General features: G+C 43.5%; 1 protein-coding gene across 1 annotated transcript in view; it reads right to left on the bottom strand.

Annotated features, from left to right (window-relative positions):
- The window catches only part of ehmt1b (euchromatic histone-lysine N-methyltransferase 1b), a 61,732-nt gene that overhangs the window by 17,921 nt on the left and 24,326 nt on the right, over positions 1-19,485 (bottom strand). Inside the window, exons 7-15 of the mRNA XM_083638510.1 lie at positions 18,686-18,757; positions 18,022-18,124; positions 14,184-14,285; positions 7,429-7,712; positions 5,408-5,640; positions 4,632-4,847; positions 4,453-4,535; positions 4,184-4,290; positions 303-425 (exon numbers count right to left, since the gene is read on the bottom strand). Of these exons, the coding sequence (XP_083494636.1) occupies positions 303-425; positions 4,184-4,290; positions 4,453-4,535; positions 4,632-4,847; positions 5,408-5,640; positions 7,429-7,712; positions 14,184-14,285; positions 18,022-18,124; positions 18,686-18,757 (1,323 nt within the window). The remainder of the gene's footprint in view (positions 1-302; positions 426-4,183; positions 4,291-4,452; positions 4,536-4,631; positions 4,848-5,407; positions 5,641-7,428; positions 7,713-14,183; positions 14,286-18,021; positions 18,125-18,685; positions 18,758-19,485) is intronic.

Here is a 19,485-nt window from a genome sequence, read left to right as displayed (position 1 = left end):
AAAAAAAAACATGCGGTGCATGTGATGAAATGATCTGTCAATTCTAAAAGTCACTTTGGCAGGTAGCCGGCTTGCCTTGAATCCATCTTCTTCTTGAATCACTCTTCAATTGTCTTTTTATTTGGAGAAACAGGATACAAGTTCTTAAGACATGAACGTCTCACGGTCGGCTTGAATTGAATTCTATGAGCGACGTTGGAGGCCATGACATGAAACTGGCAAATTCAATTGTGAATCCTGTCATGGTGGCAACTGGCTGAGGAAAAAGTTCCATGCCCTGGTCAGAAGTCACGTAGCTTTACCTTGTGTGTGACACTGGCTCCTGCTCTCAGTAGGTATCTGACCGTCTCCATGTGGTTGTTCTCACAGGCCTCCATCAGTGGCGTGCGCTGATCTTCATCACACATATTCAAGTTTGCACCGGCCTAAAGGGGGCAGACCAGAGCATGTTAGGACCTGTATGTAGAGAACATTATTGATCCAGCCTGATCAATCAAATCAAATCATATCATATCATTCACAAAAGGGAACCTGTGGTGCACGTATGAATCATGGAGTATTCTTGAGTTATTGTTTTTCACAAGATCTGTGTCAACACACAGATACACACACAAACATGATACAGAACACACACACACACAGATACAGAACAGACACACACACATGATACAGAACACACACAAACATGATACAGAACACACACACACACACACATGATACAGAACACACACAAACATGATACAGAACACACACACACACATGATACAGAACACACACAAACATGATACAGAACACACACACATGATACAGAACACACACACACACACACACGATACAGAACACACACACACACACATGATACAGAACACACACAAACATGATACAGAACAGACACACACACATGATACAGAACACACACAAACATGATACAGAACACACACACACACATGATACAGAACACACACAAACATGATACAGAACACACACACACACACACGATACAGAACACACACACACACGATACAGAACACACACAAACATGATACAGAACACACACACATACACACAGACGACAACATAATGTCGTGCATCTAGAGCTGGGTATACATCAAATCGGCAATATGGTCCCGCCCCCTTTTAGGGGAAAAACAAAAGCCACTCGCCGTACCAAAGATCATAGAAAAATAACAGAATGAATTTGATTTATTAATGATCCAAAGACACCATGACATGACAATATATTACAACTCGTCTGGCCATAGAATGCGTAAGATACACCGGAAGTATGACTTTGACCCATCTAAAGTCATGCAATTCATGTCAGAGCCCCAGCAGTCTAGCCTGAGCCAAGTAGCCTACAATGACGCTGGGCTCCACTACAGCAGCATTTCATGTAGGAAGGCTAAATTGGCAACAGGCGGACACCAGAACTAGGTCACAGACGGAACATGAGTCACATGATTTTAGATGGGTCAAAGGTCAAAGTCATATTTCATTCTGTGGCTGGCCGAGTTGTAATATATTGTCATGTCATGGTGTCTTTATGTCATTAACAAACTGAGTTGTAATATATTGTCATGTCATGGTGTCTTTATGTCTTTATTAACAAACTAGATTAATTGCTATTTTTCTATATTTTCATCGATCAACGGCGGGTGGCTTGTGTTTAAGGGGCCAAGACTATGAGCCGCCTACAAAATGACATATTGCCGATCTGATGTATTGGTAATCAATAACTTTAAGACAGCCATTCCCAACCTGTGGCCGGGGCCCACTGGTGGGCTGCAAAAGTATTGCAAGTAGGCCGCCAAATCATTTGCAACACATTATGATTTTCGTGGGGGGGAAAAGTAATTATTACCATTAAAGTCGAGCTGAACCCAAAAATGACTTTTCTTTTCTTTTAGTTCAAATACCTGGGTATGCAGTGCACCTATTTAATAATGTGTGCAAACAAAATCACAACAATCTAATTTCTTTAGTTTTTCACACTTTTTCACATCAAAAGTTCATTTTTCAAGATTTCATTGATAACAGTAATGTACAGTTTGCTGACGTCACCTAGTACTATCAAATTTCTACCCCATTTCAACCAATAATATCACGACATGCAGCTGTCAATCAAATCTTCATTTCAGGATAATTTTCTCTTCCAAATGAAGTAGAAAATGGCGCCTAGTGCCTGTCATCTGGCAGAATTCCTATCCCATAAACTAACTACTAACTTGGCCAATTGTTAGAAACATGAACAAACTAGAACGACCGCAACGCGGACTTATGCCTCCGCCATTAGTTGATTCTGGAGTCCAAATGGCCATTTGAGGCAAATTGGAAGAGATTCCGTCAAGGCGCTCCTGTGATGTTGCGTTACAGAGCTTGGAAATTGGGTGTGTGAGAGGTCACAGTGACCTTGACCTTTGACCACCAAAATGTAATCAGTTCATCCTTGAGTCCAAGTCGATGTTTGAGACAAGTTTGATTAAATTCCGTCAAGGCATTCCTGAGATATCGCGTTAACAAGCTTGAAAATGGCGTTCGAGAGGTCACAGTGACCTTGACCTTTGACCTTTGACCACCAAAATCTAATCAGTTCATCCTTGAGTCCAAGTCGATGTTTGAGACAAGTTTGATTAAATTCCGTCAAGGCATTCCTGAGATATCGCGTTAACAAGCTTGAAAATGGCATTCGAGAGGTCACAGTGACCTTGACCTTTGACCTTTGACCACCAAAATCTAATCAGATCATCCTTGAGCCTAAGTGAATGTTTAAGGCGAATCTGATGAAATTCCGTACAAGCGTTCCTCAGATATCGCGTTAACAAGCTTGAAAATGGCGTTCGAGAGGTCACAGTGACCTTGACCTTTGACCTTTGACCACCAAAATCTAATCAGATCATCCTTGAGCCTAAGTGAATGTTTAAGGCGAATCTGATGAAATTCCGTCCAGGCGTTCCTCAGATATCGCGTTAACAAACATCGTACGGACGGACGGATGGACGGACAGCCGTACGGACGGACGTACGTACGGACGGACAACCCGGATCCATAATGCCTCCGGCCTGGCTATCGCCGGCGGAGGCATAAAAACAAAAACTATAATCTCTAAGAATGCAAAGAAATGTAACTGGCTCGTTAAAATGCGCATTCCAGGGATATCGTATCATTACAGCAGCGATAATGGCGCGCGCATCCGAGAGCTTGGTTGTCAGGGGTCGCACTTCGGAGATTCCAGGCCGACGTGCTGCACTCTCCGCTCGGCAACACGAAGACAGCTGGCTGCCTGTGGCTCGCTGCGCTCCACTCCTCCCGTCAAAAGGCTCTTCTCGAGGGGAGCGCCACAACACACTGAATCCCACTCGATTTGGAGGCGGAACACGCCAGGATTGGCCAAAGCCCAATCCAGTCCCCAGAATTGTCAAATAAAATCATCGACATGATACTATGACCCGCCTCTCAACCTGTCATCTTAGACAAACTATGTTTTCAGTCTGAAACGGACTCATTATGCACGTGACAAACAGGTTCAGTTCGACTTTAACTATGAGAATGCATTTCTCCATTGTTGCATGATACTGTTATTTAACTTGTAATCAATAATTCATTAATTAGCCTATTGGAGACGAGACATCCCCTCACTTTGACTTTCTGATTTCTGTGTGGTGCTGATGGACAGCTCCTTTTATCGTTAAAACAAAGGGGTCTGGGAATGCATATTATATTTATTATATTATTATTATATTATTATTATTATATTATTATATTATATTTGGCCTCTGTACGGTTTAAGGTTGGATGTCGGCCGCGAAAATGTCTGCTTTAAGGCATCGACCGAAAAAAACCCACTACCAAGTACAGTAGTATCGAAACTTCCCCAGTCAAACGATACCTGCACTCCATCCTTAGTGTGGTGCGGTTTTTCTATGGTGGTGAAAAGCGTAGGGCGTTCAGCATGCGAAGATGCCACCAAAACGTTCAAAAGTATGGCTATAAAAAAGGTACTGAATGAAGTACTCTCTTGGTATCGGTATCACTTCAAGGGCACTGGTACTGTCTTTTAATTTCTGTTTTTAACGGTACCCAGCCCTACCTACATCCCATGTACCCCCCAAAACATCTTCTCTTGTAAAATCAATAATAAATAAAAGGCAAAAAGTGGAAAACATCATCAGTAAATGAGCCTCACTTGCACGAGCATGTGGCAGATCTCTTCGTGGCCTGTCTCAGCTGCAGCATGGAGTGGAGTGCGTTTATTCTGAATTTCCATCTTAAAGTTGGGGTCTATACCGTCCACTGGGAGAGAAACGGGGAGAGAAGCAGCTTTAACACAAATAATCAACATCAAAAATGAAGTGAGATCCAGATAAAACCTACATGATGAAAATACAAGTAAGGTTTTTTAAAGAAAGTCTGTCAGTAAGACTGTTATGAAAAACAGCGGTGGGATTAACGCACCCAGCATGAGCAAGACCTTCTTGAGTTCTCCCTGTTTGGCTGAGATGTAAAGTTGCTTGGGGTGAAAACGCAGCTTCTTGGGCCTAAAGTAAAAAGCAAAGCATGTAAGTCCATTTCAAAGGTCTAGGCTGCATATCGCTTGATGGAAAACAATATGACTCCATAATGTTACACCTTACTTCTCTGTGTCGAGAGCCACCAGAATGCTCTCTAGAGTTTCTTTCAGTGGTCCTGGAGGGAGTGTGGATGTCAACTCTAGTCCCATCCCAGCCAGCGGTGCTCCAGACCTGGACTCCCCAGGACCAGCAGGGATGTCCAGCTCATGCCCAGAGCGAATGGGCAGCGAGCTGTCTGCCCTGCCACTAAGCTCAGCACCTAAAGCTAGGTGAGATGAGCTGCAAAGTGAAACAAAGGCAATGCTTTTGACTCAAGTAGTGCATGAATAGTGTTTCTTTCAAAGAAACAACGTCTCAATTTGCCCTGAAGTGGAAACTACAAGAAAAAGTGGCAGCCCCTTTAGCTTACTCTTCAAAGTTTAAAACAATGGAATGGGGAGAGAGAGAGAGAGAGGGAGAGAGAGAGAGAGAGAGAGAGGGAGAGAGAGAGAGGGAGAGAGAGAGAGAGAGAGAGAGAGAGAGAGAGAGAGAGAGAGAGAGAGAGAGAGAGAGAGAGAGAGAGAGAGAGAGGGTGTATGACCGTTCAAAAATTCTGATTGTTTTATTGGTTAGAAAATTATATTTTACTAGTGCAGCATGAGGTCACCAAGAAAGATACTCTTGTTTTCCAGGAAGTAAAAGTAATTTGAGTTAATTTTATGGAGACTTTAATAGAGTTCCCAACCCTGACAGCAGAGCTACCACTCCTCCCAACCCTGACAGCAGAGCTACCACTCCTCCCAACCCTGACAGCAGAGCTACCACTCCTCCCAACCCTGACAGCAGAGTTGCCAACTGACCTGCCAGTGGTGGTGTCTGCCCTGCCTTCCAGGGCGGCGGGCGTGGCAGGCCCATGTGCGAGTGGGAGGGGCACAGTGGAGGTGGTGTCAGCGTTGGCTATGGTGACCTCCTTGGCCTTGCTGGCCTCCTCTCCACAGTGGGGACAGAAGCTCTGGCCTTTGAGCACTGAGGCACAAGCACCATGGAAGCGGTGAGAGATGGTGATGTCTGGTTGGCACTCCATAAATGTCCCCTACAGCGGACGGGGAGGGAAGGACACAAAACAAAACTGTTAAGTCTCATTAGGCAAAACCCCAAATAACCATGGTCCTCTCTATTCTACTCTACTCTACTCTACTCTTTCGGTAAAGGGTTTATTGAAGCTAGGGAAATAGGGAAATTCTCTTTACGCTTACTTGGCAATTTAAGTGGTTGTAATTGTGATACACTTGAATACATAATATGTATTATGTATGTATTATGTATTATGTCAATGATGTGACCAAGTGATGTGTTTGATGTTGTCCACTTGTAATATACTGTCAATCCTTTAATGCGCAACGTAAATGTCATGTACATTTTGGATGTGGGCGCTCCAAAAAGTAAAACATGTCAATAAGCTGAAACAACAAAATCCTGCTCTTAGGCTTCTTATGATATGACGAGAACCCAGCAGCTATTAACAAGTTTAACAAGAACCAGATAGATGTGATAAGTCTTCCATTGTAGATATTTAAAGATGTGTAACTGCAGTGTCAAGGCGCTGACAAGGTTCTGCGCAGCCTCGACTTGGAGCCTTGCCGCCGATGAGCGGCGACAGCGAGACTGTGCATACTCGAACGTAACTCGGCGCGTTGGCTGCGGTACACGTCCAAAACGATCGTGTCGTTTACCAGGAACTTGCAATCATGTCGGTGGGGGGACATTTTATTGTCCCTCCATTTCAAAACTCATTCCGGTGAGCCTGCAGAAGGCTTTGCTAGATGAGGGACAAGCACTGTTAAATGAGGAGATGGCATTTCCTCATTCCTCACAACAAGGAGTTGACGCCGCGGAGTCACATTTTGCGAGGAGCTGCACGCCCCCTCCGCCGAGCTGCGCCGATAGGACGCCCAGCTGCGGCGACCCCCTTGGCGCAGTCAGCGCCGGCGATTTCGCTCGAGCATAATTTGCGCATAAGTGTTGAATGGTGTGTTTTAATCACTTTTTGGGTTCAGTTGTTAGATATTAGAGAGAGACAGAGGCAGAAATGTGACAGATTATTGGACTATTGGAGAGCAGCACTTTCAGCAAAACAAAAAGCTCTACAGTCAGATCATTTATGAAATTGTGAACACAAGTATCAAGTCATGATTGCTAAAACTAGTAAAGTAAGGCTGAGGCCTTGGCCACACTGATCCGTCAGAAAATGGACAGAATTATTGAACGGACAGATGTCTGTCCGATGCGTTGTTTTAACAGGCAGATGTGTCGGAAAGCTACATGTCATGACATGAGTATGACTGGCAGACTAACGTAACGTCACGTGAGGGTCTGTGTGTGGCTGTGGCTGGGGGAGTGTCTGTGCACTCCTCTGTGACTGCAACCCTATCTCCCAAAAAATTGTAAAATAGCAACGTTTGTGGACCAACGTTGCTATGTTACAATTTCGGCTCTGCTGTGTAAAATCAAGCGAGTACGTTATTAATTAGCCTCCTTGACCGCCTCGGCCGCCATCTTCTTTGAAAAGTTGAAACAAATCTCGGAACGCCTCCTCTCGAGACCTCGACTCTGATTGGCTAAACGGACAGTGACTATCCGACCATCCGATACGTCCATCCAGAAAAAGTTCATCCCTCTTCAACTTTCTGTCCATCAAAACGTATGCAAATTTGCTGGATACGTACGCTTCTGAGTGCTCCACGGACAGTCGGACAGCTGTCATTGAAAATGAATGGAAGTGAACAGAGAAATGAATCAGTGTGGCCAAGGCCCAAGGTTGAAAAATAGGACAAGATTGTGACCTAAATGGGAAAAGTTGAACCTGTAAGTGTATACTCACAGCCCTACAGAAGAAGCCACAGCCAGGGCAGCACTGGTGCTTCACCATGCCATTCCGGTGGTCCTCGCACAGAAGCAGCAGCTGAACTGAGTTGGAGGGACGCATCATCTCATGCTTTAGTACAGCGCACTGGCAGCGGGTCAGCTGGCCGTCAACGCTCTCCGTGGCCATGCACTTCCTGTCCGCAAGGATGAGAAGCTCTCGACTCTTAGGTGTCTCCATACGACAGCTGCAGAGTGGAAGCTCCTGCACATAGTCCTCCTCCACTGCTGACCCCGACAAGCCTGCACAGTAGGGATGGCATAGTTGCATAGAACTATCTTAGGACTCAACCACAACATTAGTTTCAGTTTATCTGTATGTGGAATCCGCAAATTCATAGGTTGAGTGGAACTACGCAAATGGACTTGCACATATTCTAGGGAGTTAATACTAAACATATCCAAATTACATTACAATTGCTGTGAGACAGTGGTGGGACCAAGAAGTAACGTGTTTGAATCATGAGTCACAAAGGGGTCAAGGCCCGGCCATCCCGGTGGCTCACCTGGTAGAGGGTGGGACCACAAAGGCTTAGTCCAGGGGCACTCAATTAAAATTCAAAGAGGTCCAGTTAGAGAAAATGTCCTCAAGCAAAGGTCCGGACCATTGTAACGTAGCTTACGCTATGATTTCAGTGCCATTGAACTCAATGATTGAAGTAGCCTAATGGTACGTCTGTATGTAGTCAACAACTGACTGATAAATACAAATAAACATCAATAATGCTTATTTACAGTTTTCATATTTAACTGGATTAATTATACATAACTACCCTACTATAATAAATAAATGATCTTTTCTCATTTCAAGTAAAATTATGCATTTAAAAATAACATACAACAGAGTGCTTTGGAAAAATGTGCATCTTAACACATTGACTGCCAGCCGTTTTTTTCTTGCTGTAGGTAGCTTCTGCCAAGCCGTTTTTTTGAGGATTGTGGCTCATTTTACAAGCGCCGAGGATTATTTTCTGCTTGGAGTTTGTGAACATACAATATCTCAAAAGTACTAATAGAATGTGTACTTTCTCTGTCTAAAAGAGTTAGTTTGTAGAGTTAGTAGTTATGTAAGCATTATCAGTTGAATACAGCATGGTTTTAGCATGAGAAAAAATATTCAGAGATAAACGGCTTTTTGTGAAATTCGATAGAGCTGTCACTTTAACCATTCATTTTTGGCTCTCTCTCTCTCTCTCTCTCCCTCCCCCTCTCGCTCTCTCTCTCTCTCTCTCTCTCTCCCTTCCCCTCGCTCTCCCTCCCTCTCTCTCTCTCTCTCTCTCTCTCTCCCTCCCTCTCGCTCTCCCTCCCTCTCTCTCTCTCTCCCTCCCTCTCGGGAGGGAGACGCACTAGGTTTAATCCTAGTGAGAGGGGGAGAGGGAGAGAGAGAGAGAGAGAGAGAGAGAGGGAGGGAGGGAGAGAGAGAGAGCGAGAGAGAGAGAGAGAGAGAGAGAGAGGGAGAGAGCGAGAGAGCGAGAGGCTTCAACTCCTCCCTCTTCTTGGCTGCCGCGGCCGTCACAGTCTCAGTGCTTTTGCTGCTCTCCTGTGCCTGTCTGCAGGCTGCTGTTTGAGGAAGTCGGCATGGACTCGCTCGCTTCTTGGGAGTTTTGGTTGAGAGAAGCTTTTGCGATTCTGGTCATATTTATGCTGCGTGTTTCAAAGTGTGTTCCACCTGTAATGTATTATGTAAATTTGCAATCCCGCATCGCCAGCAATCAGTGCGAAAACGAGAGCGTTTTCCCCCAACCATTTTCATGAGAATGTAATACTGTAAAATCGCCTCGCCATTTCCTTGAATGGCTTTGCTCCCTTTTTCTTTGATTTCGCTCGTCTGGGGGAGCACTGTCAACACTTAGTGGGTCGGTAAAATAGATTATACACATTCAATACCTCCAATAATTGTACAGGAGACGTAAAAGGGATTGATCAACGCCCCACCGTCAAAAAAAAAAAAACGTTTTTTTTGACGTATCCATACGTCGCTGGCAGTCAAGCGCTGGATTTTTTTTGACGTATGCATACGTCGCTGGCAGTTAACGTGTTAAAATGAAGTGATTTAATTTAAGAGAAATAAGTTTCCCCTTTTCTTCACTCCATTTCACATTTAACACTCTCAGCCAACAAACAACCTTTTCTCTTGAGAGAAGTGAGCTCCCTATCTATCTATCTATCTATCTATCTATCTATCTGTCTGTCTGTCTGTCTGTCTGTCTGTCTGTCTGTCTGTCTGTCTGTCGATCAACCTCGCATGCCGTTGCGTTGGGCAGTGAGTGTGCCCTGGTGTGTGTGTGTGTGTGTGTGTGTGTGTTTGCTCATGTGTGGCGCTTCCATAGACAGGTCAGGATCGCACCGCACTTCACACGAGACATACTGGTTTTGATCTGCCCGTAAGAACAATGAATGGACATGTAAGAGTGGTTTCTTTTGAGCACACCATGTGAAATTACTATCTCTCGCCTCGCGTCACCTCCCCTCCGTCCGTGTGCTCTCGCAGCACCACTCGAAGCAACAGAGAGAAACGATTCGCTTATTTGATTGGCCGAGTAGCATCACGTGTGATGATTTACAGCGCATTCATTGGTCTGTGAGCTTCCTGGCAGATAAACCAGTAGTACCGTAAATACTGTAAAAGCACGTGCCGGTTAAAATAGAAACGCTCCGTGAAAATGTAAGTTATCAATGATTTGTAGGTTATAGGGCTCGGTCCGGATCAGTGGTCCGGATAGGACGGCGTCTCGGTCCGGATGCGGACCGGAGTCCGGACTTTGAGGATCGTCGGCTTAGTCCTTTGTGAAGTTAAGTTAACTACTATCACCTGGTAGAGGGTGGTACCACAAAGGCTTAGTCCTTTGTTAAGTTAAGTTAAGTTAACTACTATCACCTGGTAGAGGGTGGGACCACAAAGGCATAGTCCTTTGTTAAGTTAAGTTAAGTTAACTACTATCACCTGGTAGAGGGTGGGACCACAAAGGCTTAGTCCTTTGTGAAGTTAAGTTAACTACTATCACCTGGTAGAGGGTGGTACCACAAAGGCTTAGTCCTTTGTTAAGTTAAGTTAAGTTAACTACTATCACCTGGTAGAGGGTGGGACCACCAAGGCTTAGTCCTTTGTGAAGTTAAGTTAACTACTATCACCTGGTAGAGGGTGGTACCACAAAGGCTTAGTCCTTTGTTAAGTTAAGTTAACTACTATCACCTGGTAGAGGGTGGGACCACAAAGGCATAGTCCTTTGTTAAGTTAAGTTAACTACTATCACCTGGTAGAGGGTGGGACCACAAAGGCTTAGTCCTTTGTGAAGTTAAGTTAACTACTATCACCTGGTAGAGGGTGGTACCACAAAGGCTTAGTCCTTTGTTAAGTTAAGTTAAGTTAACTACTATCACCTGGTAGAGGGTGGGACCACCAAGGCTTAGTCCTTTGTGAAGTTAAGTTAACTACTATCACCTGGTAGAGGGTGGTATCACAAAGGCTTAGTCCTTTGTTAAGTTAAGTTAACTACTATCACCTGGTAGAGGGTGGGACCACAAAGGCTTAGTCCTTTGTGAAGTTAAGTTAACTACTATCACCTGGTAGAGGGTGGTACCACAAAGGCTTAGTCCTTTGTTAAGTTAAGTTAAGTTAACTACTATCACCTGGTAGAGGGTGGGACCACCAAGGCTTAGTCCTTTGTGAAGTTAAGTTAACTACTATCACCTGGTAGAGGGTGGTATCACAAAGGCTTAGTCCTTTGTTAAGTTAAGTTAACTACTATCACCTGGTAGAGGGTGGTACCACAAAGGCTTAGTCCTTTGTGAAGTTAGGTTAACTACTATCACCTGGTAGAGGGTGGTACCACAAAGGCTTAGTCCTTTGTGAAGTTAAGTTAAGTTAACTACTATCACCTGGTAGAGGGTGGTAGCACAAAGGCTTAGTCCTTTGTTAAGTTAAGTTAAGTTAACTACTATCACCTGGTAGAGGGTGGTATCACAAAGGCTTAGTCCTTTGTTAAGTTAAGTTAACTACTATCACCTGCTAGAGGGTGGGACCACAAAGGCTTAGTCCTTTGTTAAGTTAAGTTAAGTTAACTACTATCACCTGGTAGAGGGTGGTATCACAAAGGCTTAGTCCTTTGTTAAGTTAAGTTAACTACTATCACCTGGTAGAGGGTGGGACCACAAAGGCTTAGTCCTTTGTTAAGTTAACTACTATCACCTGGTAGAGGGTGGACCAGTACCCAAAGGCTTAGTCCTTTGTTAAGTTAAGTTAACTACTATCACCTGGTAGAGGGTGGTACCACAAAGGCTTAGTCCTTTGTGAAGTTAGGTTAACTACTATCACCTGGTAGAGGGTGGTACCACAAAGGCTTAGTCCTTTGTGAAGTTAAGTTAAGTTAACTACTATCACCTGGTAGAGGGTGGTAGCACAAAGGCTTAGTCCTTTGTTAAGTTAAGTTAAGTTAACTACTATCACCTGGTAGAGGGTGGTATCACAAAGGCTTAGTCCTTTGTTAAGTTAAGTTAACTACTATCACCTGCTAGAGGGTGGGACCACAAAGGCTTAGTCCTTTGTTAAGTTAAGTTAAGTTAACTACTATCACCTGGTAGAGGGTGGTATCACAAAGGCTTAGTCCTTTGTTAAGTTAAGTTAACTACTATCACCTGGTAGAGGGTGGGACCACAAAGGCTTAGTCCTTTGTTAAGTTAACTACTATCACCTGGTAGAGGGTGGACCAGTACCCAAAGGCTTAGTCCTTTGTTAAGTTAAGTTAACTACTATCACCTGGTAGAGGGTGGTACCACAAAGGCTTAGTCCTTTGTGAAGTTAGGTTAACTACTATCACCTGGTAGAGGGTGGTACCACAAAGGCTTAGTCCTTTGTGAAGTTAAGTTAAGTTAACTACTATCACCTGGTAGAGGGTGGTACCACAAAGGCTTAGTCCTTTGTTAAGTTAAGTTAAGTTAACTACTATCACCTGGTAGAGGGTAGTACCACAAAGGCTTAGTCATTTGTTAAGTTAAGTTAACTACTATCACCTAGTAGAGGGTGGACCAGTACCCAAAGGCTTAGTCCTTTGTTAAGTTAAGTTAAGCTAAGTTAACTACTATCACCTGGTAGAGGGTAGTACCACAAAGGCTTAGTCCTTTGTTAAGTTAAGTTAAGAACTACTATCACCTGGTAGAGGGTGGACCAGTACCACAAAGGCTTAGTCCTTTGTTAAGTTAAGTTAAGTTAGTAACTACTATCACCTGGTATAGGGTGGACCAGTACCACAAAGGCTTAGTCCTTTGTTAAGTTAAGTTAATAACTACTATCACCTGGTAGAGGGTGGACCAGTACCAGAAAGGCTTAGTCCTTTGTTAAGTTAAGTTAAGTTAATAACTACTATCACCTGGTAGAGGGTGGACCAGTACCACAAAGGCTTAGTCCTTTGTGCAGCCGGCCCGGGTTTGAATCAGACCCGTGGCCCTTGGCTTTGCCGCATCATGTCATCCCCTCTCTCTCCCTACCTTTCATGTCTATCTACTGTCCTATCTAATACAGACAACAATGCAAAACACACACACACACACACACACACACACACACACACACACACACACACACACACACAATAACACTCAAGTCTCAGTGAAGCAACCAAAGGCAAGTCAAATCAAACATAAGACCAAAAAAGACGGTTTATTTTGACGCTAATCTTGTTTCGCTAGGTTATTCTCCACTCTTCGTTTTCGCTGTACCAGTGCAGAAGGATGGTCTGACAGAACCCGTTTTTAGCTTGGCGCTTAGTGCAAAAAAATAGTTGGGGTCATTTGATGATCGTGCTACCAATCACTATCATCATGGGTGCCGCAGCACTGAGCCCATGACACAGGGATGTTGACATAGATATCGTATACTCATATATATCATATATTCCTGAGAAGACAAATTGTAAGTTACCAACTGAATCAGGTCTTCAAGAGTGCTTGAACTATAACAGTTTAACATCATTCTTTTGTGCCTACAGTGACGTCACGCTCTATGCGTGAATTACACGCCATTTAGTTGGAGCTGCAAACATGGATGTCAACAAGGGAGGTGCTTACTAAGCATGGGCAATATGCATCGTTTTCTTATTTTTTATATTATATTTATATTTTATTGTTATTTTTGTAAAAAAAAAAAAAAAAAAAAAAAAAATGTTTTACCCTCTATCTTCCAGGGTGGGCTGAGACAATCTCAGGGTGGGCTTCAGCCCACCCAAAAAGGGTCTAAAACCGCCCCTGGCACACGGCATGGCTAGAGAATATGTCATTACAGAGGCAGGACATTCTTCAAAAAAGCACCTAATTTACACATGACTTTTTGTCTGTCTGATTGTAGTAGTAAGATCAGTTTAAACATAGATGGACGACTTAAATAATATCTGGGTAAATATAACTCTCTGAAATTCAAAATAATTGCATTCTTGCATTCAAACAAAATATGATACTCGTCTCCCACACAGTTGTCACTACAGAGGTTACAGATCCTCATACTTCTATGCAGTCCTTTATATCTACCAACAACCTTGGGGATTCTGGTGTTATTAACCCTGAAGTTACAGATTGCATGTCTATGACTTTGGTTTACATACAGCAGATAATCACTTTCTTGTTGGCTTCCAAATCCACGCCAGTGGTTTTGGTCGCTTGGTCTGAACACATGCCAAGCATACAAACAGCCTTAAGAGTTTCTCCTTTCTTCTAAGCACTCACCTTTGTTCTCTGAGGGAAGCGTGTGCTCGTGGGGCTTCAGGTCTCTACCATGCTCTGCCTGGGCCTGAGTTGAAGCCTGGGGTTGAGCCAGTGCCTCTGGTCCTAAGGAGTTGGAAAAATTAACAAATGCCAAGCAGAGGTCCAAGGTAAGTAAATGCTTCTTAATATACCTCCAATTTCAAAGAAGACGCATAAAGAAGAAAAACAGCAACTATAGCCGCAAGAAACAATAGCGTGATGCATCACTCTGAAGGAAGATCGCCAGGCAAATGTTTACATGAGCACTCAATATAACGACTGCTACCCTTATACCCTACTGGTCCTTTTCAATATTCATATTGACTATTGTGTGAAATATATTCCTTTTGGGGACAAGTTTTGTCCGCTCGCTCTTTGTCTGGACGAGAGACCATGGAATTGTCCCAAAAAAAAGAAGAAAAAGAGGACGGTTGGTGAAAATGATAATCTTACTACTATAACAGGAGAGTTTAACCCTAACCCTAGTTTATTACTCTCTCTCATACTCCCCCTGCCCTCCCCCCCCCCCCCCCACTGTTCTAAAGCATGGCATACATTCTATTCTAAAGCATGGCACCCATTCTCTTTCTCCCTTCTCCCTCCCTGTTCTCTCCTCTCCCACATTTCCCATCCCCCCCACCTCCTCCCTTTCCATGCTCTCTCCCCCCCCACATCCCCCCCGCTCTCCCCCTCCCTTCTCCTGCTCTCTCCTCTTTCTCCTTTCCCCTGCTCCCCCCCCCTCTCCTCCCCAACATTCCCCATTCCCTGCCACTTCCTGCTCTCTCCTCACATTCACCGTTCTCCCATTCTCTTTCTTTCCCCCTTCCCCTGCTCCTTCCCCACCTATCCTTATGTTCTCTCCTCCCCCACATTTCCCATTCTCTCCCCACCACTTCCCTCTCCCTCCTCCCCCACACCCCCCCCCTCTCCCTCCCCCCTCCTGCTCTCTCCTCTTTCCCCCTTCCCCACCTCCTATACTCCCCAGCATTTCCCATTCCCTCCCCACCTCATCACTTTCCTGCTCTCTCCTCTCTCACATTTCCCCTGCTCTCCCTCCCTTCTCCTGCTCTCTCCTCCGCTCTCTCCTATATTTCCTATATTTCTTTATCAATTGTTCAATTACTGTAATTTGCTACTGTTGTGTCAGCTAGAATTAGCTAGACATATTTTCTGTGAAGCCCTCTGGGACATGCTTGTGAATTAGGGCTATACAAATAAACTTGACTTTACTATTATAATCTTACTACTATAACAGGAGAGTTGTCTGGTTGTCCGGCCGGAGTTGGCGCACCGTTGCTCCGATCGCCTCCAAAATTAGCAGAAAATGGGACGACCACAAAACAATGATGCTTAGGGTACCCAAATGGCCAGCAGGGGTGCTGGAACACCACTAGAGCAAGGAGACTCTCATAAAGGACACTCATAAAACAACAAATTCACTTTTCTGGAGGGAGTTTTCTTGGAATGTATAACTCCATTACTTTATAACACCAGCCCAGCAAGCGAAATCTGACAATAAGATTACTCCAAAGTGCTGGAGGAACTGTGGGGACCACATTGCGAATCTCTCCCATATCCTCTGGTTTTGCCCAGTAATAAAACCATTCTGGGAAACAATACATCAGGAAACTCAGCTGATTCTGAAAGTAAATTTCCCATTGGATGGATGTCAAGTACTATATTCTCGGTATGAATCGATTTCAAATGGTAGAAGAAGAAGACAGATAAGAGGGATACAGTAACTAGCAAGAATTCTTAGAACTACAGCACTGAAAACAATCACACGTAACTGGCGTCAGACACATAGAACACAAATACAGACATGGAGAGGCCTGATTAACCAAGTGCACATTATGGAAAGGATAACCTACGCAATTAGAAATCAAAGGTACATAGCCGACAGTAGATGGAGTAAATGGATGGAATACAGCGATCATGTAAACTAAATATATCCTGTGTCTTGTATGAATATCTGGGCAGGTGTCAAAGGTCTGGCAACATGTTTCTATGGTGTAAAATAAGTATAATGAATCAGTCCTTCCAGGATTTTGCTTTTTTGCTGTTTCTGTCTTTGTAGTGTTAGGGACCTGTAGTGTTAGGGGGCTGTAGTACCCCATGGATGTTGTGGAAGCTGGGTGTATTGGCGGTGTATGTAGTGATAGAGGGACTGAGACCACCTGGAGGGACTGATAAATGACTCGCTATCAGCTCTTATTTACAATGTACGGTTACGGTTTCATTATTGTATTATTATTTTTATTTTTTTTGTCTGTTTTTGTATTTATTATTCTTTTGGATGTCAGGTTTACATGACAGTGTTTGTTATGTGCTTGTGTATTTCTCTGGGTGGCCAGCCTGACCTGACCAAAGATCAGGCTTGGTTGAAATTTACTATATAAAAGGTATAAAAATAAATAAAATAAAAAGATCAAGGAGACTCATATGACATCCCCATCCAGGTTCCGCAAATCAGAATCTGATTTATCTTAAAACACCCGAAAACACCCGCGTTGTTAACTCATTCTCTGCCAAAGACGTACTCGGACGTACTTTTTACAATGGCGTTCTGTGCCAAAGACGTACTCGGACGTACTTTCATGTTTTGCTTGTTTACATTAGATCAGACCCTTTCCCAGCCTGTGACATTGTTTCAAGTCAAACTGATAAAAGGAACCCGCTAAATCACGTTTAGTATTTATAGTATAGTCACCCATTTAGCTCATTGAGTGCCAATGACAGCCTGAGAAAGCCCCGTGATCAAAGAGAAAGCGCTCATGCTGCAGCCCAGAGCCATGTAGATTGTTCTGGCTGCAACTGACGGTGCCTGCGAACACAGTCAATCCGCGCACACAACTGAGCCCTTCTGCCTCTGTCTGTCTGTCAGCATAGTTTCTCCACACGATTAGCCGCTAGAAAAGCAGCAGCCGACACTGAAAAGCCAAACCTTTCCCTGCAGTCCGCGTGTGGCTTTTCCATGTTGCACTGCCTGGGAGGCGGCGCACAAAAAGCACTCCGAAAATAGACGCTGGGTGCGTGAGGCTGTGTGTTACTAGTGTGGGGAGGAGTTTTCAGCTGAGGGGGGGAGAGGGGGTGGGGCACGCAGGGCAGGACACAACTACACCACGTCACTACATCAGAAAATATTAGCTAGAGTCAGTGAATGTGCTTGAAATGCTTCATTTCACAAAAGGCTGAATAACTCAGCTTATAATTTGAAATGCCTGAAAACGCTGAAAACAACCTATCTTCTCCGGCTCATAACTAAAGAACGGAAAATGGTATCAATAAACTTTTTTTTGCTGATGATACAATAGAGTCTCCTTGTTCTTTTTGCGTGTTCGGTGTTTACATAGTAATATCACACAATATTCTGTGGGCCTCGAGAAATCACTGAAAACGCTCTGAAACTCTGGCACTGGGAGCGTCGTTCTCCAAAAGTGGCTGGCACTCAATGAGTTAAGGCTGAGCAAGGAGATGGATTTTATTTCACCAGAGGCTGAAGGCAGCAAGACAAAAGACTGCTGAAAATAACAGGAGATACACACAAGATGATAAGCTTCATATGTGAGTGATTCTCTCTGACCAATCAGTAATCTGCAGTGCTTCACGTCACCTTCTGTTACCTGCTCAACCAGGCCTGGAGCCACGACAGAGGTGGTACTAAAAAAACTATAGACTCAGCCCGCTATTTGGCCTGTGGAAAACCAAAAGAGGTGAGTAGAGCTGGGCAGAGCCGAGCTGCCGATACCGGCGGTCGAAATGCGCCATAAGCCAATTATTCTTGCTGGATGATGCAGAAGGGGAGGGGGGCAATGATTACCTTTGACCTTTGTCTTCCTTTTGCGTTTCCTGGACGGCCTGAGCCAGGCACTGTCTCCCTTTATTTTCTTTTTCAACTTCTTCTTCACACTGGATTCTGAGCTCTAAGGTAGAGAATGATATTTAAATTATACAAGTGATTTCAATAAGGTAGAGAATTACATTTACAGTGATTTGAATAATGGACAGCAACCTATTTGTTAAGAGGAGAGACCACCTTTGTTTACACTGTTAGCTGCAATCCCAGTTCAGTCTCAATTCAAGACAAGTCCGTGTGAGATTGGATTATTTTGATCTAACACATGCTTGATTAATGTCATTAGGCTTGGATGGTTCTGTCAAAGCATAATACCACAGCACCACATTTAGAGTTAATTCCCCAACGAACATCTATTTGTGTGTGTGTGGGGGAATAATAATAATCATAATCATAAATGAATGAATACAAATAAAATAAATTTGACAAATAGTTCAAGTTCATCATTACACAATTCCAATATGTAAAAAGTCAAACAAGGCCTTAAATTACTCACCATCATGAGATTTTCTGTTAATCATCATGCAATTATAGGTTCAACTTTTCTGTTGAACTGGTGGATATCTTATTTTGGAATGGAAACTATTCCAACTATTTTGATGATTGCCAGGGGGTGAATGGATCTTACCAAGTCTGACTCGGTGCCCTCCTCTTCCCCCTCTTCATCTCCTGACTCTTCAGACTCCTGCTCATCTCCCAGCTCCACCAAAGAACACAACAAGCTTCAATCACCAACATGTAACAAGCCCAGCTCCACCACCCCCCGGTCCACTGACATGCAATGGAAAAATAGGTACACATAATTTCCAACATTTGAAAATGTAATTAAATAAAAATTAAGTTAATAATGTCCATTTCCATCAGTTGGGTTGAAGAAAATAAATGGGCTTCCTGAATGTAGACATGTCTTAAATAAAAAGAGGGTGCAATCACCCATTGTCAAAAAACTTTCCACCTCAAGCGAGTTGTTATGATGTTATGCAGACTACAGTAAAATATATATATATTAGGGGTGTCAAAAATAATCGATTATAAGATGCATCGCGATGCAGACGTGCACGATTCTGCATCGATTCACAAATGTCAAAAATCGATTATTCAACTTTTTTTTTTTTTTTATATACCGTAATCGAATATAATATAATGTAAGTACATGCAGTTGTTTATTTGGATCATAATACAATGCAATTCCAAATGCACTTTTACGGTATTTTAAAAGTATCCACATAGTGAGAAAAAAGAAAGTGAGAAACAATAAATCATGTATTGGGGAAAAAAGTGATGCATCTATTGAAGATGCATCGAGATGCATCGATAATCGTAATCAAATCGAAGCTCTCTGAATCGTAATCGAATCGAATCGTGAGGCCAGTGAAGATTCACAGCCCTAATATATATACCGGTACCTTTTTATCTTATTTTTATGGC

The sequence above is a fragment of the Poromitra crassiceps genome (assembly GCF_964638095.1).
Source record: "Poromitra crassiceps genome assembly, chromosome: 6".
NCBI classification, from domain to species: domain Eukaryota; kingdom Metazoa; phylum Chordata; class Actinopteri; order Beryciformes; family Melamphaidae; genus Poromitra; species Poromitra crassiceps.
This window is presented reverse-complemented; position numbering and strand designations above follow the sequence as displayed.